The following is a 21,156-nucleotide window of genomic DNA, read 5'->3' on the forward strand; positions in this document are numbered from 1 at the left end:
TGAGAAAATCCCTGGAGGTCAGCAGTTTTTGAGATATTCAAGCCACTCTGTCTGGCACCGACAATCATTCCACAGTCAAAGTCACTTAGATCACATTTCTTCCCCCATTCTGATGTTTGGTCAATCAAGCTTTGTTGAAGAAATCTCTGCTCAATTATCATTGGCATATCACCTGCAGCACCCGGGATCCCAACACACTCAACCACTGTTACACTATGATCAGGAATGCTGACTGTTCCATGCCTAGACCACACTTCAGGAAATCTGATTACTTGGCTGTCTTCCTCTTAGCTGCATACAGTCAGAGGCTAAAGAGTAAAGGCTCCAGAGGTAAGGACAACAAAGAGGTGTTTGCAGGAGGCAGAGGGTCAGCTGCAGGATTGCTTCAAATCAGTAGACTGGGCCATGTTCAAGGTCTCATCAGAGGATCTGAACAAATACACCACAGTAGTCACGGACTTTATATGAGCAGTTGTAGACGAATGTGTCCCCGTAAGATTATTCAGTCTTCCCCAACCCGAAGCCCTGGATGAACCATAAAAAAATACTCTGCAGATGCTGGGGTCAAAGCATCTGATGAAGGGTTCCAGCCCGAAAAGTTGACTGATTGTTTCCACAGAGGCTGCCCAACCTGCTGAGTTCCTCCAGCTTGTTCTGGATGAGCCATGAGGCCCACAATCTGCTGAGCGTGTAAATACTTTAGGGAGTTTAGAGGTCAAGGAGGAGGAAGTTTTGGGCCTCCTAATAAGTATTAAGGTGGATACGTCCCCTTGTTACACCAGGTTATTAAGGAGATAAGAGTCAAGATTTCTGGGCCCTTGACCAGCATCTTCATATCCTTCTACTGTTGAAAGGATTAGATAAGATGGATGTGGAGAGGATGTTTTCTATGGTCGGGTATCCAGAACTAAAGGGCACAGCCTCAAAATTCAGTGACAATCCTTTTAGAACAGAGATAAGGAGGAATTTTTTTTTTTAGACAGAGAGTAGTGAATCTGTGAAATACTCTTCCACAGATTGCAGTGGAGGCCAAGTCTGTGGAATATTTACGACTGAAGTTGATAGTTTTCTGATCCCATGCCCTCCACCTCTTCAATAACTTCCAGTTCCTCGGTCCCAAATGCTTCATTTTCACTATGGATTTCCAATCCCTATACACCTCCATTCCCCATCAAGAAGGCCTCAAAGCCCTCCGCTACCAGGACCCCACCACAAAGCACATCTTTCCCTCTCCGCTCCTCTCCGCTTTCCACAGGGATCGGTCCCTCCATGACTCCCTGGTCCACACGTCCCTCCCCATGGATCTCCCACCTGGCACTTATCCCTGTAAGCCCAAGTGCTACACCTGTCCCTATACCTCCTCTCTTGCCAACATTCAGGGCCCCAAACAGTCCTTCCAGGTGAGGCAACACTTCACTTGTGAGTCTGTTGGGGTCATCTATTGCATCCGGTGCTCCCGGTGCGGCCTCCTCTACACCGGTGAAACCCGATGCAGATTGGGGGACCGCTTCGTCAAGCACCTCCGCTCCGTCCGCCAAAACAGACAGGATCTCCCAGTAGCCACCCACTTCAACTCTGCTTCCCACTCCCATTCAGATATGTCCATACACGGCCTCCTCTACTGCCATGATGAGGCTAAACTCAGGTTCGAGGAGCAACACCTCATATACCTTCCAGCTTCCGGTAATTCCCTCCCCCTCCCTTCCCCTATCCCTATGTCACTCTGCCCCCTCCCCCAGCTGCTATCACCTCCCTCATGATTCCGCCTCCTTCTACTACCCATTGTGTTTTCCCCATTCCTTCTTCACCTTTCCCGCCTATCACCTCCCTGCCTCCCTTCCCCCACCCCTTTATCTTTCCCTTTACTGGCTTTTCACCTGGAAACTACCAGCCTTCTCCTTCCCACCCTCCCCCCACCTTCTTTATAGGGCCTCTGCCCCTTTCCCCTACAGTCCTGACGAAGGGTTCCGGCCCGAAATGTCGACCGATCTTTTCCACGGATGCTGCCCGACTTGTTGAGTTCCTCCAGCATGTTGTGAGTGCTTCCTCAATTATCATTCAGTAGCATTTACACCCACTGTGATGAAGTGCTTTTGAGAGGTTGGTGATGAAACATGTTATCTCCTGCCCGAGAAGTGGCTTGGATCCGCTCCAATTTGCCTACAGCAGATGCCATTTTATTGGCTCTTCACTCAGCCCTGGAACTCCTGCTCAGCAAAGGTACATTCTGTTATGTTGTGTAACTCCAAACATAAAATTAATCCAGGAGAATAAAGGGAGCCGAGAGATAACATTACTTTAAGTGAGGCATCTGATGTATGGAATTCACATATAGTCTGTAATGAAGTATTTAAATGAACAAGAGTTCTTAATCTAGCAATATTTTTACAATATTACTCTAATATTACTGAAATACTAAATACACAAAACTCCTCCCTTTTTAGCTATAAACTCTAACCTGATAGAGAATGCAACTCAACTATATACACAATATTCTATATATATAACTACTATATATAACTTTGCTGATGACACAACAATTGTAGGCCATATCTCAGGTAATGATGAGTTTGAGTACAGAGAGGAAATTAGGAACCTGGTGGCATGGTGCGAAGACAATAACCTATCCCTCAACGTCAACAAGGCGAAGGAATTGGTTGTTGACTTCAGAAGGAGTAGCGGACCACACGACCCAATTTACATCGATGGTGCGCAAGCGGAACAGGTCAAAAGCTTTAAGTTCCTCGGGGTCAATATCACAAATGACCTGACTTGGTCCAACCAAGCAGAGTTCACTGCCAAGAAGGCCCACCAGCGCCTTTACTTCCTGAGAAAACTAAAGAAATTTGGCCTGTTCCCTAAACCCTCACTAATTTTTATAGATGCACCGTAGAAAGCATTCTTCTAGGGTGCATCACAACCTGATATGGAAGTTGTCCTGTCCAAGACCGAAAGAAGCTGCAGAAGTTCGTGAACATGGAGCAGTACATCACACAAACCAATTTTCCGTCCATGGACTCACTTTACACCACATGCAGTCAGAGCAGTGCTGCCAGGATAATCAAGGACACGACCCACCCAGCCAACACACTTTTCGTCCCTCTTCCCTCCGGGAGAAGGCTCAGGACCTTGAAGACTCGTACGGTCAGATTTAGGAACAGCTTCTTTCCAACTGTGATAAGACTGCTGAATGGATCCTGACCCGGATCCGGGCTGTACCCTCCAAATATCCGGACCTGCCTCTCTGTTTTTTTGCACTACCATACTTTCCATTTTTCTATTTTCTATTTATGATTTATAATTTAAATTTTTGGTATTTATTAATTTTTACTATTTTTAATATTTAATATTTGTAATCAAGGGAGTGGGAAGCGCAGAATCAAATATCGCTGTGATGATTGTACGTTCTGGTACCAATTGTTTGGCAACAATAAAGTATAAAGTATAAGTATATACAGACATCCAAGCATAGTACATTTTTTAATTGTCCCATTCAGGCCTAAAGATTTAATTGCTGTGGAGGATTTCTTATTCTTCTCAGATAATGTGTTACAATATCTGGGTTTTGACCAAAGAAATGAATGGCTGCAGTCAACTAGCACATTTATGCAAGGGTGTTTATTTGGTGCATCAAAAAATGAAACATACAAAAATTATCAAAAGTAGTGAAAAGAAAACTTCCAATATTTACAGAAAGATATCTACCAGAGAGTACAATAAACAACTCCTTACTATTTCCAAAGTGAACTCCCGGCAGCTCGATCTCTCTCCCACTGCCAGTAAGATCAGTCAGAGGAGCAGCAGGAGTGGCAAGTTTGGGAATAAGCTTGCAATACCACCCTACCAGACCCAGAAAGGACTTCACTTCCTCCTTGGTGCAAGGTCGAGGACTGTTGTAATTGCTTCCACTTTGTCCACCTCTTCATCTCCCTTCATGTCCACTCACACTTTTGTAGATTGAGCGTGAGACCGGCGGCATGAATAATCCTCAGAATCTTGTGTAGATAGTCCAGGTACTCGGACCATGTCTGGCTGTAGACAACCATCTTATCTAGGTAGGCCGCACTGCAGTCCTCACAGCCTTGTAACACCCGGTCGATCAGCCGATGGAAGGTTGCTGGTGCACCTTGAGACCAAAGAGCATTACTGTGCATTCATCCAGCCTCAAGGCTATATGGAAGCAGTGAGGGATTTTGATTGGTCATCCAGGGGAACCTGTCAGTAGCCTTTAAAAAGGTCCAGTGTAGTAATGTCATTTGCCTGTTCAATCCTTTCTAGTAGGTCTTCAATGTGGGGCATAGGATAAGCATCAAGAAAAGAAATGACATTCAACCTATGGAAATGAATACACACCCTCAGGGTACCATCCTTCCTGAGGACGAGAATGATAGGACTGCTCCATTGCCTATTTGAAGGCTCAGTGACTCCTAGCATGGTCAGAATCTCATTCTTCAGGGCTCCCACAAGTCACTCTGGTACCTTGTAGCAGTGTTACTGAACTGAACCCTGGTCAGCTCTGATCTGATGGAATGTTTTAGGAAATTTTTTAGCCCTGGTCTCTGCTGGAACAGCTGTGGAAAATCTGCAAACACCCCCTGCAGCTCCACTGGTTGGTGGCCATCAAGATGGGAGACATCAACCATCCCAGGCCCCTTCCAGGCCTCCACAACCCCAACTGAGTCATCATCAATGGGTCATCATCTGCTACAAATATCAACAGGAGCAGATGAGCCAGCATATTTCCCACAATGCCATTGGCAGCGTGACTTGATTGGCTAATTCCCTTCCTCAGTATCTCATGTAATACAGGCAAATCTCTGCCCAGAATCATGTCATCGGGTAGTTTCTCTGGCACTCCCATGTTCATCAAATACTTGTGGTTATCCAGCTCAATTGTGAGTTCTGTGAGAGGCTCAGACTTCCAATCACCATGGACGTTGGGTAAGTGTTTGGTGACTGTAGTTAACACCAAAGGCAGGGCATGACTTTTTTTAATATATGGAAGTGAGTTACCAGAATCTAAAAGAGCTTTAACAGACCTAATCAGTTCCCCTCTACCACCACTCTGCTCTGTCTAGCGGAATTAGTCCTTACTCTTAATAATTTCTCCTTTGGCTCCTCCCACTTCCTCCAAACTAAAGGTGTAGCTATGGGCACCCGAATGGGTCCCAGCTATGCCTGCCTTTTTGTTGGCTTTGTGGAACAATCTATGATCCGTGCCTATTCTGGTATCTGTCCCCCACTTTTCCTTCGCTACATCGACGACTGCATTGGCGCTGCTTCCTGCACGCATGCAGAACTCGTTGACTTTATTAACTTTGCCTCCAACTTTCACCCTGCCCTCAAGTTTACCTGGTCCATTTCCGACACCTCCCTCCCCTTTCTAGATCTTTCTTTCTCTGTCTCTGGAGACAGCTTATCCACTGATGGATACGATAAGCCTACTGACTCTCACAGCTATCTGGACTATTCCTCTTCTCACCCTGTCTCTTGCAAAAACGCCATCCCCTTCTCGCAATTCCTCCGTCTCCACTGCATCTGCTCTCAGGGTGAGGCTTTTCATTCCAGGACGAGGGAGATGTCTTCCTTTTTTAAAGAAAGGGGCTTCCCTTCCTCCACTATCAACTCTGCTCTTAAACGCATCTCCCCCATTTCACGTACATCTGCTCTCACTCCATCCTCCCGCCACCCCACTAGGAATAGGGTTCCCCTGGTCCTCACCTACCACCCCACCAGCCTCCAGGTCCAACATATTATTCTCCGTAACTTCTGCCACCTCCAACAGGATCCCACCACTAAGCACATCTTTCCCTCCCCCCCCTCTCTCTGCATTCCACAGGGATCGCTCCCTATGCAACCCCCTTGTCCATTCTTCCCCCCATCCCTCCCCACTGATCTCCCTCCTGGCACTTATCCATGTAAGCGGAACAAGTGCTACACATGCCCTTATACTTCCTCTCTTACCACCATTCAGGGCCCCAAACAGTCCTTCCAGATGAGGCAACACTTCACCTGTGAGTCGGCTGGGTGATATACTGTGTCCGGTGCTCCTGATGTGGCCTTTTATATATTGGCGAGACCCGACGCAGACTGGGAGACCGCTTTGCTGAACATCTACACTCTGTCCGCCAGAGAAAGCAGGATCTCCCAGTGGCCACACATTTTAATTCCACGTCCCATTCCCATTCTGATATGTCTATCCACGGCCTCCTCTACTGTAAAGATGAAGCCACACTCAGGTTGGAGGAACAACACCTTATATTCCGTCTGGGTAGCCTCCAACCTGATGGCATGAACATCGACTTCTCAAACTTCCACTAATGCCCCACCTCCCCCTTGTACCCCATCTGTTACTTATTTTTATACACACATTCTTTCTCTCACTCTCCTTTTTCTCCCTCTGTCCCTCTGAATATACCCCTTGCCCATCCTCTGGGTCCCCCCCCCCACCTCCTTGTCTTTCTTCCCAGACCTCCTGTCCCATGATCCTCTTGTATCCCTTTTGCCTATCACCTGTCCAGCTCTTGGCTCCATCCCTCCCCCTCCTGTCTTCTCCTATCATTTTGGATCTCCCCCTCCCCCTCCAACTTTCAAATCCCTTACTCACTCTTCCTTCAGTTAGTCCTGATGAAGGGTCTCGGCCTGAAACGTCGACTGTACCTCTTCCTAGAGATGCTGCTTGGCCTGCTGCGTTCACCAGCAACTTTTATGTGTGTTGTTCCATTAACTTTGACTATTATAAACATGGGCTTTTTCTCCTTACAATCTGCTTGTTTTCCTTTACAATACTCACAATCATTACAGTCATTATCAGCATCATCACAATCCCCCTCCCTTGGTACAAAGCACATATCTGACAACTTGGGCCTCTTGGGAGGACACACAGAGGACTTATAGCCTGGCTGCTGACAATGGTAACAAATGAAAGGTCTTAGAACCACCGACCAATGGTCCTTTGCCCTCGTTTCTCCCACTCCACAATTCCACAGTGTTACTCTGAGAATCCCTTGGAGCGTTAGAGTCTATGTCGCTTCGGAATAATGGCAATGAATACGCCCCCTTGTGGACATTGATGTACTACAGGGCAAGCAGTGAGTCCACCCACTGGCTTGTGCTCCTGGACCCCTATTCTGGTGTCTGGAGGAAGAACCTGCAGCAGCTGCCCCAAAGTAATGGCCTCACCAATCTCCACCTTGGACTTCTGCTCTGGACAAATCCATCACTAGAGACCTTTCAGTTGTTGATATGTCTCAGTGGGTGACTCTCCTGGTGGGACAGTACAGGAATGGAAACATTGACGATAGGTTCCTGACAAGATATCAAACTTAACCAGCAGTGTCTCCTTCAAGTCAGGATAGTTGTTGGACCTTTCTTCATCCATCGCAGTGTAGGCTTTGAGAGCTTTACCCATCAGTGGTGGCACTAGCTGGCAGACCCTTTCCCTCTCTGGCCATTGCCATATCCGGGCCATCCTCTGGAACCCAAGGAGATAGTTCAAGATATGTCACCTTGTTGATAAGATGGTCTTCTGGGACCCTTCTGCAGGCTTTGGAATTCCTTCATAGAAGCCCCATCTCTCCTCTGCTGGGCCAACAATAAGCCTCAGAACAGCTTTTCCAGTGAGGGTTCAGAGAATTTAGCTCTGGGCTGAAATTCTTCCTCCTCTACGGTCTCCACTGACCCCCAGACACCTGCTTCACTTTTAGCCTCGGGGTTTCCTGACTTGGGATCACAATTCTGTGTTTGTGTGTGTGTGTGTGTGTCTGTGCCTGTGTGTACCTGTGTGTGTGTGTGTACATGTGACTGTGTTTAAATGGGCATGTGTAGAGAGTGCATTTACTGACTGCTCCCCATCACAGTTTCCTCATCCACAACAACATCTGATGAATCCTCTGTTTTTGTATCCCATTGACTCCTTTGTATCTTTTTCATTTTCCATTCACCTAACTGGACTTCGGTCTTTGCATCTACTTTTACAAACAGCTTTGGTCTCCCACTTGAAGTTCATGCGATAAACTTAACGCACGCGGAGTAGATTTTGGTTCATTAAGCTCACAAAAGTTGAAAATGCTTGTAACTTTCCTGAAGCTTGTTGAACTCTCTTCCAGCTTAAAACCAAGCCACATTTCACAGATAACTGCCTGATTAGCTTACAGAAGCTTTCTCAGATGTGTTCATTCAAACATTCTTGTAGTCGGACCACTGCTTTCGTCACTTTCACAATCACTCTGAACAGCATGGTCATTTCTCGGTCCAGTGTGCATTCCAACCAGACGCACAGAGACTGGCACCAATATCTGTTTGTCCTCTGTTGGACAATGGTACATGGTATTTGGCGTGGAGGCAGTTGTGGCATCATCCGGTACCTTTCATAACTCGCGTTCAGTTCACTCTATTGCAGAGGATGTGGCATGCAAATGGTGGATGGATCTCCAAACAAGATGTAGTTGCCTCAGCTAATCACGTCCCAAAAATGCTGGCCCTGCGGTTTTCTCTATATACAAGTCCAATGTTGTATTTCACTGTTACAGATGTCATTTCCACAGAAGATATCTTTTCTCCAGTATAAGTTCTTAGTTGGATATTTGCAGGCTTCAGTTTACTAACTTTGAAATGCTGTTTAAACTTGAGTTGAGAGCAGTGAGCTAAACACCAGCTGAGCTGAGGATACTTCAACAGCGCCATCTTAAACTTCCGGTTCAAGATGGCACTAGTGAAACGCAGTGATGACTTGCTGGCAGCAAACAAAACTACTAATTGCTTTATTAATCACACCTTTTTCTCGAAAGTGATCACTGTAATATTTAACCTGTAATTTCCCTTTCGGAGTTGAGCTTTTGAACTGCCTGTACAACCTGGCCTGTTTTGCGGTGTGAATTGAAGTCCTGAAGGTGCAGGGCTGTTGCAGACTGACATGTATAGGCCAAATTGAGGTAGCAAGGCCCAGTCCTGAGAGCGGGCAATATGATTGGTTGATTAGATATTTGCATTAATGAGCAGGTGTATAGGTGTACCTAATAAGTGTATATCCACCAACCAGATGTGAACGTTTGGGGTCTGAGAGGGCAATAAACTGAACGATGGTCCAAGCCACACTTTGGCGATTCTCGCAGCGGACAGGGTGTGGTATTGGGTGAACTAATCTCCATCTCCCTCTTACTCCCTCCTTTCTTCAACAGGCCTTCCTGAGTCAGATCTGGTGGGGCGAGATGGACAGAAACACTGAGATCTGGAAGCTAATACTCGCTTTCTTCTGCCCACCTTTCATATACAGCAACCTCATCAAGTTCAGGTAAAAGGCTGACCCTACTTCTCCCTCCACAGATGCTTCCTGACCTGCTGACATTTTCTGCACTTAACTTAGGTGAAAGCTGTTCCTCATGTTTGGCAGCATTGGCTGGGGAGTGTGAATCTCATCCATGCTCCTGTGGCCACTGCCACCTCCCTCACCAGTGCCTCCCTCTTGCCCAATCTTCTCATTCCTCCATCCCCGTAGGGGAGCCGTGGGCTGTACCAGCTTGTTCGATGAGGCCATTCTCTCCCAGGTTTTGGTGTTGGTTACATCGATGCTTTTAGGTTTAGTGACAGAGATATATTCTGACATTCTGTTTGGTATACAGGAGTAACACAGAAGAGCAGGTGACAGAATGCTCAGCATCTGAGCTGGAATCTAATGAGAATGACACACTGCTTGAGGCTTTGGAGGGCTCTCGGTGAGTGACATATTTTGTACTTAACTTGCTCCTTACTTCACGCTCCATGTACCTCCACCTGACCCCTCCACAAGCACTGGGCACTGGCCTGGACTATAACAATCTGTCCCTGACACACATGGGCAACCTGAGATGGATATTCGCTGTTTAGGGCTGTGTTCAGCTTTCTAATACAGCAGCAAACACTTCCAGGCATCGGAGAATTGTTTTTGAGTAAGTTAAACTCCCAACCAATATTCTTTGCTCAGCTTCCTGTTGTAAACAAGAATCAGTTTTCAGTTCAGCAACCAATCAGGCTGAAGTTAAAAGGACAATGTTACAAACAAACAACGCTGTCTATATAGCACAGAATGCTGGCCCACAGCATGGGGCTGGCTGCTCAGGAGACATACTGTAAAACAGCGGGGTTATGTTCATTGTCCAGCACCAAACCAGACAACTCTAAGTTATTTAGTTCAAGGAAGCTTTTCGCCCAGACTATCACTCAGCACATGAAAATTTGGGTATCAATAATTTAGAGATTTGTGTACTCAGAGAATCATCCCTCACAATGTTTACTTTGGACGTCTGGGATCTCTGTCCCCAGAAGCTTTTAGACCATTTGTGTGAAAAGGTATCTGAAAAAAAAATCACATATGTATGAAGTTACCAAGTAGCAGAGCACAGTAGTCAGGCTTATTAAGAATGATCAAGGAAAGACAAGAGAAATGACAGAAAGACAGGGTGACCGTCCTCTGGCTTTGACTTCTGCGATGGACCTGCTACTCATTGGTATGTCATTTTAGCTGATAGGAATTGTACCTATGCTTTGTAATTTGGAAAACTTTTTTCCTCTGTGAATTTTAAGAATTTTATCTAAGTTTGTATTACTACATATAAATGAGTTGTTTTAAATGACTTTGTTAGCTGGAAGAATTTCCTTGACGGGGATGGGAGACTGACCACTCAAATAGTGGATGTTAACAGCTAAACTCACTGTGGCTGTAGTGATCTCACCATTCAAGAGTAGGTAACTACAGTATAACCTCTCTTTAGTGAGGACGCCCGTGCCTATCTATAACGGACAGGATTTAACACTATGGAGTTCAGAACTTCATGGACAGCAAACCCCCTACCATCACAAATCGATGACCCTTTTTGCCCCACAATGGATGGTGATGAAGTGCCTAACTGAGCCGCCACTGTCTGTGTAGTGAGGGTGTAACTGGAGAGGGAGTTGCGGGGTAGTCATTCATCAAATGACAAGTCCACAGTAGGATTTGTCATGCCTTGTTCAGGAAGCTGAAGTGCTCCCAGAGAGGGATCAGAAGTGGAGAGAGTGAGTAATTTCAAGTTCCTGGGTGCCAAGATCTCTAAGGATCTAACCAGGTCCCACATATCGATGCAGCTGTGAAGAAGGCAAGACAGCAGCTTTACTTCATTAGGAGTTTGAAGAGATTTGGTTTGTCACCTAGAACACTTAAAAATTTCTATAGATGTATTGTGGAGAGCATTCTGACAGGCTGCTTCACTGTCTGACATGGGGGGCGGGTGGAGGCTACTGCACAGGACCGAAAGAAGCTGCAGCAAGTTGTAAAATTAGGCGGCTCCATCTTCGGTACTAGCTTCAAGACATCTTCATCTTCAGAAAGGCATGTCCATTAAGGATCCCATCACCCAGAACATGCCCTCTTCTCATTGCTACCACAGGAAGGAGGTACAGAAGCCTGAAATCACACACTCAGCAATTCAGGAACAACTTCTTCCCTTCCGCCATACGATTCCGAAATGGACATTGAACCCATGAATACTACCTCACTTTTTAAAAATATGTATGTTTTCTGTTTTTGCACTATTTTGAATATATAGAATTATATATATATATATAGAAACTAATATATAGAATTAGAAACATAGAAACATAGAAAAACTACAGCACAATACAGGCCCTTCGACCCACAAAGCTGTGCCAAACATGTCCTTACCTGAGAAATTACCTAGGGTTACCCATAGCACTCTATTTTTCTGAGCTCCATGTACCTGTCCAGGAGTCTCTAAAAAGATCCTATCGTATCCGCCTCCATCACCATTGCCGGCAGCCCATTCCACACACTCACCACTCTCTGCGTAAAAAACTTACCCCTGACATCTCCTCTGTATCTACATCCAAGCATCTTAAAACTGTGCCCTTTCATGCTAGCCATTTCAGCCCTGGGGAAAAGCCTCTGACTATCCACAGGATAAATGCCTCTCATCATCTTATACACCTCTATCAGGACACCTCTCATCCTCTGTCACTCCAAGGAGAAAAGGCTGAGTTCACTCAACCTATTCTCATAAGGCATGCTCCCCAATCTCATGAATCAGAATCAGAATCAGAATCCTTTATTATCGCCAAGTAAGTGGATACATACAGGGAATTTGATGCCGGTTTCCCTGAGCTCTCGCTGTACAGAATCAAAAACAAACAAAACAATAGTGCAAATAATGGTGAACTATATACAATGAGGTATACCTGTGTATGTACAGGTGGACTTGGTTTATAATAGACTAAAATTCAAGTGCTCATAAGACTGATGGCATACGGAAAGAAACTGTTCTTGTACCTATTTGTCCTGGCATACAGTGATCTAAAGTGCCCACCAGAAGGAAGGAGTTGGAACAGGTGATGTCCAGGGTGTGATGGGTCTACAATGATGCTGCTTGCTCGCTTCCTGACTCTAGATTCATATAAGTCCTGGATCGAGGGCAGCTTCACACCAATAATCCTTTCAGCAGCCCTGATGGTTCTTTGGAGTCTATTCTTGTCTTGTTTGGTAGCTGATCCAAACCAGACAGTGATGGACGAACAGAGAACAGACTGGATCATTCCTGAATAGAATTGAATCAGCAGCTCCTGAGGCAGGTTGTACTTCCTGAGTTGATGTAGGAAATACGACCTCTGCTGAGCCTTTTTGATAAGAGTGTCCGTGTTAGGTGTTCACTTCAGGTCCTGGGAGATTGTGACACCCAGAAACCTGAAGGTCTCCACAGCAGACACAATACTGTTGAGTGTAGTGAGTGGGGGGAGTATTGTGGGGCTCCTCCTGAAGTCCACTGTCATCTCCAGTCTTGAGCGTATTTAGCTCCAGATTGTTCTGACCACACCAGGGGGCCAGCCGTTCCACCACCCATCTGTATGCAGACTCATCACCGTCTCGGATAAGGCCAATGACAGTTGTGTCGTCTACAAACTTCAGGAGTTTAACAGCTGGATCCTGTGAGGTGCAGTCATTAGTGTAAATGGAGAAGAGCGGTGGGGAGAGCACACATCCCTGGGGGACACCGGTACTGATTGTCCGGGTGCTAGAAATGATGCTCCCCAGCCTCACCTGCTGCACCCTGTCAGTCAAGAAGCTTGTGATCCACTGACAGATGGCGGGGGAGACAGTGAGCTGGGTGAGTTTGGACTGGAGGATTTCTGGGACGATGGTGTTGAACACCGAGCTGAAGTCAACAAACAGGACCCTCGCAGAAGTTCCTGGGTTGTCGAGGTGTTGTAGTATGTAATGCAGTCCCATGTTGACGGCATTATCCACTGACCTATTTGCCTGATAAGCAAACCATTAATACTATATTCTGCATCATATTAGACCTACCAAAGTGAACCACCTCACACTTATCTGGATTGAACTTCATCTGCCACTTCTCAGCCCAGTTTTGCATCCTATCAATGTCCCACTGACAGCCTCCACACTATCCACAACACACCCAACCTTTGTGTCATCAGCAAATTTACTAACCTATCCCTCCACTTTTTCATCCAGGTCATTTATAAAAATCACGAAGAGTAGGGGTCCCAGAACAGATCCCTGAGGGACACCACTGGTCACTGACCTCCATGCAGAATATGACCCGTCTACAACCACTCTTTGCCTTCTGTGGGCAAGCCAGTTCTGGATCCACAAAGCAATGTCCCCTTGGATCCCATGCCTCCTTACTTTCTCAATAAGCCTTGCATGGGGTACCTTATCAAATGCCTTGCTAAAATCCATATACACTACATCTACCTTCATCAATGTGTTTAGTCAAATCCTCAAAAAATTCAATCAGGCACGACCTGCCTTTCACAAAGGCATACTGACTATTCCTAATCATATTATGCCTCTCCAAATGATCATAAATCCTGCCTCTCAGGATCTTCTCCATCAACTTACCAACCACTGAAGTAAGACTCACTATTCTATAATTTCCTGGGCTGTCTCTACTCCCTTTCTTGAATAATGGAACAACATCTGTAACTCTCCAATCCTCCGGAACCTCTCCCGTCCCCATTGAGGATACAAAGATCATCACCAGAGGCTCAGCAGTCTCCTTCCTCACTTCCCACAGTAGCCTGAGGTACATCTTGTCTGGCCCTGGTGACTTATCCAACTTGATGCTTTCCAAACACTCTAGCACATCCTCTTTCTTAATATCTACATGTTCAAGCTTTTCAGTCTACTGTCAGTCATCCCTACGATCACCAAGATCCTTTTCCATAGTGAATACTGAAGCAAAGTATTCATTAAGTACCTCTGCTATCTCCTCCAGTTTGTAAGCTCTTATTTTCTTCTTGACCAGATTTACAACAGCCTTCATACACCATGGTTCCTGTACCCTACCATCCTTTCTCTGTCTCATTGGAACGAACCTATGCAGAACTCCATGCAAATGCCCCCTGAATATTTGCCACATTTCTTCCATGCATTTCTTTGAGAACATCTGTTCCAATTTATGCTTCCAAGTTCTTGCCTGATAGCCTCATATTTCCCCTTACTCCAGTTAAACACATTCCTGACTTGTTTGTTCCTATCCCTCTCCAACACTGTGGTAAAGGAGATAGAATTGTGATCACTATCTCCAAAATGCTCTCCCACTGAGAAATCTGACACCTGACCAGGTTCATTTCCCAATACCAGATCAAGTACAGCCTCTCCTCTTGTAGGCTTATCTACATATTGTATCAATAAACCTTTTTGAACACACCTAACAAACTCCACCCCATCTAAATCCCTTGCTCTAGGGACATGCCAATCGATATTTGGGAAATTAAAATCTGCCACCATGACAACCCTGTTATTATTACACCTTTCCAGAATTTGTCTCTCTATCTGCTCCTCGATGTCCCTGTTACTATTGGGTGGTCTATAAAAAATACCCAGTAGAGTTATTGACCCCTTCCTGTTCCTAACTTCTACCCACAGATACTCTGTAGACAATCCCTCCATGTCTTTCTCCTATTCTGCAGCCTTTGGCCTCTCTCCCTGTCCTTTCTGAAACATTTAAAGCCTGGCACTCAAAGTAACCATTCCTGCCCCTGAGCCTTCTAAGTCTCTGTAATGGCCACAACATCATATCTCCAAGTACTGATCCAGGTTCTAAGCTCATCCACTTTGTCCATAATACTCATTGCATTAAAATAGACACATCTCAAACCATCGGTCTGAGTGGGTCCCTTCTCTATCATCTGCCTATCCTCCCTCTCGCACTGTCTCCAAGCTTTCTCTATTTGTGAGCCAATAGAGAATTGATTTACTTAATTATTTTTTTGCTTTTTATATTATCATGTATTTCATTGAACTGCTGCTGCCAAGTTAACAGATTTCACAACACTTGCTGGTGATGATAAACCTGATTCTTATTCTTGGATAGATAAAGATGAAAGATTAGCTTTGTTTGTCATATGCTCATTGAAGCTCAATAAAATGAGGTGAATCTTTGGGTGTTACATGATGACATAGACATAACTTAATAACAAATTGACTTTGATCTTTGAACTTTGAAGCATACAATGAAATGTGTCATTTGTGTCAATGACCAACCCAGTCCGAGGATGTGCTGGGGCAGCCCACAAGTGTAGCCACACTTCTAACATCAACAGAACATGCCCATGACTTACTAACCCTAACCTGTACATTTTGAAATATGTGAGGAAAGCTGAGCACCTGGAGGAAACCCATGTGTTCACGGGGAGAACGTACAAACTCCTTACAGACAGCAGCGGAATTGAACCCTGGGTCTGGCACTTTAATACCATTAAGCTAACCACCCTGCTAATGGACCACCTCATGTACTTTGCTAAAGGACATTCAGCACATCAAAACACTGCTGGCTCTCTGTAGAGCAATCTACCCTGTAACCTGCAACATTATTTCTGTCATGTTTATTTTGCAGCTTTGGATTGTACTTTAAGTTTAGTTTAGATTATGAACACACACAGTCCTCGTTTATTGTCATTTAGTAATGCATGCATTAAGAAATGATACAGTGTTCCTCCAGTGTGATATCACAGAAACACAAGACAGACCAAGACTGGAAAACTGACAAAAAACACATAATTATAACATATAGTTACAACAGTACAAGCAATACCGTAACTTGATAGAAGAACAGATCATGGGCACGGTAAGAAAAGGTCTCAAAGTCTCTCAAAAGTCCCAACATCTCATGCCGACGGTAGAAGGAAGAAAACTCTCCCTGCCATGAGCCTCCAGCACCGCAAACTTGCCGATGCAGCATCCTGGAAGCACCTGACCACAGTCCGATACTCAGTCCGTCCGAAAACTTCAAGCCTCCAACGCCGAGCACCGAGCACCATCTCTGCTTAGCGCTTTGACCCCAGCCCCAGCCGCCAGCAACATGCAAAGCCGAGGATTTGGGGCCTTCCCCTCCGGAGATTCTCGATCGCACAGTAGCAGCGGCAGCGAAGCGGGCATTTCAGAGGTTTCTCCAGATGTGCCTCCGTGCTTCTCATGTCCGTCTCCATCAAATCCCAATTGTGCATGGCATCCTACTTACAAATATGATATCATTTCACCGGAGAGGCCGTGCGCGCTGGGTCATGCTGTCATCCTCTCCCCCTCTACTTTGTTGATAGTTGTAGCAGTGGTGCATCAAGTTCGATCCTAGATTCTGCTGCTCCCTGATTGGAGTTTGCAAGTTCTCTCTATGACCAGATCCTCCAATTTTTCCCCACATCCTAAAGAGGTGTAGGTTTGGAGATTAATTAGCTGCTGTAAATTATCTACAGTATATATTGGTAGTAAGAAAATTGGAGCATTGGTGGGCATCTGAGAAAGGATAGGTTACATGGAATTTAAACTGGATGGTGGGGGTGGGGTGGAGATACAGTACATCTCTACCAAAGGAGATGTAAGGTGCTCCTTCCCTCTGCTAGCCTGCAGATCACCCTTGGGCAAGGTGTAGCACTGGATTAGACCCCGATTAGGGTCATGTGAATCCACGGGAGTAGGTGGTGGATGGTCTATGAGCACCTGGTGCATATCACAAGTCCTGGTTACGCCACCACTGACAAGGCAGATGATCTTTAAACAGTATTGATAATGGCGAGGGTCACCCATTTTATAAAGACACTGCCCAGAATAAGGCAATGGAAAACTACTTCAGCAGAAAAATTTGCCAAGAACAATCAGGGTCATGAGACCATGATCACCCAATGATGATGATGCTGGTAGTGAGGAAATGGGATTGACAAATTGGTTTTATGTACTGAGGTATAGTGAAAAACTTTGTTTTGCATGCCATCCATACAGTTCACTTCAACACATCGGGACATTGAGGGAGTACAAGGGAAATCAATAACAGAATGCAGAATAAAATGTTTCACAGAGAAAGTGCAGTTTAGGTACAAGGCCATAACAAGGTAGGTCATGATGTCAAGATTCCATCTTATCATTCTAGGGAACAGTTTGATAGAATCTGTCCTCGAGTCTCATGGTGTGTGATTTCAGGCTTTTGAATCTTCTACCCGATGGAAGGGGGAGGAAGAGAGAATGATTATACTGTCTGCTTTACTGAAGCAATGAGAGGTGTTGACAGAGGTCATCGAGAGTCCTCTGTAGTTTCTGTGGTCAGGGGCAGAGCAGTTACCATACCAAGTGGTGATGCATCCAGGTAGGATGTTTTCTATGGTACATCGGTAAAAGTTGGTGAAGGTCAAAGAGGAAATGCCAAATTTCATTGGCCTCCTGAGGTAGTAGAGGTGCTGTATGACTCCATGTCCTTCAGGTCCTTACCAAACAGTGGTAACTTCCGGACCCAATTTTCTAGTTGTGGCCTCATAAAAGTTCAGCATAATCTCCCTCCTTTTGTACATATCTTTGAGATCTTTCTTGGCTGTGTCTTCTACATAGTCGGACCAGGACAGGCTATTCGTAATATGCATTCCTAGGAACTTCAGGCTCTCTCTGAGTGTTGGTGTGGACTCAGTAGTTCCTTTAATATCATGAGGAAGTGTGAAAAGCATGAAATCTGAGCATGTACCATTCTGATGGGCAGGAAATTCCATGGAAATCCTGGTCATTATCACTCATTGTATAAAACAGTGAGTCAGAATCAGAATTGGGTTTAATATCGCTGGCATACATCGTGAAATTTGTTGTTACACGGCAGCAGTATATTGCAATACGCAATAATAAAAACTGTGAATGTCATTATATATATATATATATAGTTAAATAAATAGTCCAAAGAAAGGGAAAGAAAATAGTGAGGTGTTGTTCATGGGTTCAATGTTTATTCAGAAATCAGATGGCAGAGGGGATGAAGCTGTTCCTGAATCATTGAGTGTGTGCCTTCAGGCTTCTGTACCTTCTTCTTGATGGTAACAATGAGGACAGGACATGTCCTGGGTAATGGGGGTCCTTAATGATGGATGCTACCATTTTGAGGCGTTACTCCTTGGCGATATCCTGGATGCTGGGGAGGCTGGTGCCCATGATGGAGCTGATTGAGTTTACTACTTTCTGCAGCTTATTTCAATCCTGTGCAGTGTTCCTCTACCCCCTATACCTCACGGTGATGCAGCCAACTAGAATGCTCTCCATGGTATATCTGTAGAAACTTGCGAGTGTATTTGGTGACATGCCAAATCTCCTCAAACTCTGAATGAAATATAGCCATTGTCATTCCTTCTTTGTAATTGCATCAATATGTTGGGCCCAGGATAGATCCTCAGAGATGTTGATACCCAGAAACTTAAAATTGCTCACCCTTTCCACTTCTGATTCCTCTCTCAGTACTGCTGTGTGTTCCCTCCTCTTACCCTTTCCGAGGCCCACAATCAATTCTTTGGGCTTACTGACATTGAATGTAAGCTTGTTGCTGCAACGCCACTCAACTAGCTGATCTATCTTGCTCCTCTGTGCCCTCTCATTACCATCTGTAATTCTACCAGCAATAGCTGTGGTGTCAGCAAGATGACAGTTGTGCTGTGCCTAGCCACGTAGTCATGGATGTAGAGAGAGTCAAGCAGAGGGATAAGCACACATCCTTGAGGTGCATCAGTGTTGATTACCAGCGAGGTGGAGGTGTTGTTTCCAATCTGCACAAACTGTGGTCTTCCAGTGCAGAAGTTGAGGATCCAGTTGCTGAGGGAGGTATAGAGGCCCAGGTTTTGGAGCTTTTTGGATCAGACCTGTAGGATGATTATGTTAAATGCTGAGCTATAGTCAATAAACAGCAGCCTGATGTAAGTATTAGTATTATCCGGGTGATCCAAGGCCTCATGAGGAGATAGCAAGATCACATTTGCTGTAGACCAATTGTGGCGATAGGCAAATTGCAGTGGGTCTATGTCCTTGCTAAGGCAGCAGTTAATTCTAACCATAACCAACCTCTCAAAACACTTCATCACAGTAGATGAGAGTGCTACTGGACTTGCTCTTCTCGGGCACTGGTACGATTATTGTCCTTTTGAAGCAGGTGGTAACTCCTAACTATAGCAATAAGAGATTGAAAATATCTTCTCACAGTTATTACTCTGTATCTCTTGCCAACCACCTTCAATCTGTCAACCCTTAGAACCGTCACCTAATGGACACAGCTCTACTTTGTCTCCCCTATCCAAAGCTTGGACTCTTTTATCCATTCACCTCCCAACTCTGCTTGCCTCTCCAGTTGATCCTTTCGTCCTAGGAACTGTTCTAGTAAATACCCCTGCCACCACCCAATGATAACAGAGTCTCTCACAGTATTTAAATAGTATTTCAATCATCAGCACTGAGAAGGCAACAGACCAAGTTAAAGGGATTAGGATAGAAGGATATTTAATGGACACAGTTTTCCAGTTGTGGCCTCATAAAATTTCAGCATAATTTCCCCCTTTTTGCATTTAATATATCTGGTCATTATCTACTGTGTGAATTATTCCCTCAATATGACCTGCAAACTATGTACATAAATCCTCATTTCCACAAGAGATTCTGCAGATGCTGGAAATAGTAAGCAGCATGCACAAAATGCTGAAGGGACTCAGCAAATCAAGTAGCATCTACAGAGGGATAGATTCTAACATGCTCCCTTCCTTTCCAAACCTGATGAAGGGTCTAGGCTTGAAACATTGACTGTTAATTCCCTTCCATAGATGCTGCTTGATGTGAGTTTACAGTCAGGCTGTACGATAATGGATACAGCTTTTCTCTAGTTAACAACTGTTCACTTAGCAGATCGTTGCTATTAAGGGTTTCCACAGCATTCTAAAGGGGGAGTGTGAACAGCTGTATGCTGTGGTACATACTGGTACCGATGACATAGATGGGAAAAGGGAGAGGTCCTGAAGAGAGAATATAGGGAATTAGGCAGAAAGCTGCAAAGCAGGACCTCCAGAGTAGTAACCTCTGTATTGCTGCCTGTGCCATGTGCCAGTGAGGGTAAGAATAGGATGATTTGGCCGATGAATGTGTGGCAGAAGGATTGGTGGCTAGATATCACTTAGGCATCAAATTTTACTATGTTCCTTCTTTCTGTGGCAGAGACAATGAGGTGGACGTCAAAACTAAATCTGGAAATAAGAGGCCATTTTGTATGATCCGGTGGAAGCAGTTCTGGGGGACCCCAGTGGCCTCGTTCTTTGGGAACGTCATCATGTATTTCGCCTTCCTGTTCCTCTTTGCCTATATCTTAATCATGGATTTAATTCCCTTGGGCCCATCCAACATGGAACTCATTCTGTACATCTGGGTCCTCACAATTGTGTTTGAGGAGATTCGACAGGTAAGGCCAAAATGCTTGGGGTTTGCTGAGACCAAGAGTTATGGGAGGAACGCTTTTTGCAACCTTCTAAAATATCCTTCTGAAATGGAGAAGGTTCAAACATGTTCACAAAAATGATTCTGGGATGAAAGGCCAATCATATGAAGGGTGTTTGATAGCTCTGGGCCTCCATTCACTGGAATTCAGAAGAATGAGGAGTGAAGGAAAATCCCAAGGGATTCTACAGATATGTTAAGAGCAAAAATGTATCAAGGGTCAAAATTGGTCCTCTGGAAGATCAGAATGGTAATCCGCGTGTGGAGCCAAAGTAGATGGGGGAGATCTTAAATAAACTTTTTGCATCTGTATTTACTCAGGAGAAGGACACAGAGTCTATAGAAGTGAGGCAAAGCAGCATCCATTTCATGGATCCTGTGCAGATTACAGAGGA

General features: G+C 45.0%; 1 protein-coding gene across 1 annotated transcript in view; it reads left to right on the forward strand.

The window, feature by feature from the left end:
• LOC134353876 (transient receptor potential cation channel subfamily M member 4-like) overlaps positions 1-21,156 on the forward strand; it is a 137,404-nt gene that overhangs the window by 82,276 nt on the left and 33,972 nt on the right. Inside the window, exons 15-17 of the mRNA XM_063062376.1 lie at positions 9,180-9,292; positions 9,621-9,713; positions 20,486-20,726. Coding sequence (XP_062918446.1) covers positions 9,180-9,292; positions 9,621-9,713; positions 20,486-20,726 — 447 coding nt within the window. The remainder of the gene's footprint in view (positions 1-9,179; positions 9,293-9,620; positions 9,714-20,485; positions 20,727-21,156) is intronic.

Source organism: Mobula hypostoma, chromosome 11 (genome assembly GCF_963921235.1).
Source record: "Mobula hypostoma chromosome 11, sMobHyp1.1, whole genome shotgun sequence".
Lineage (NCBI taxonomy): Eukaryota > Metazoa > Chordata > Chondrichthyes > Myliobatiformes > Myliobatidae > Mobula > Mobula hypostoma.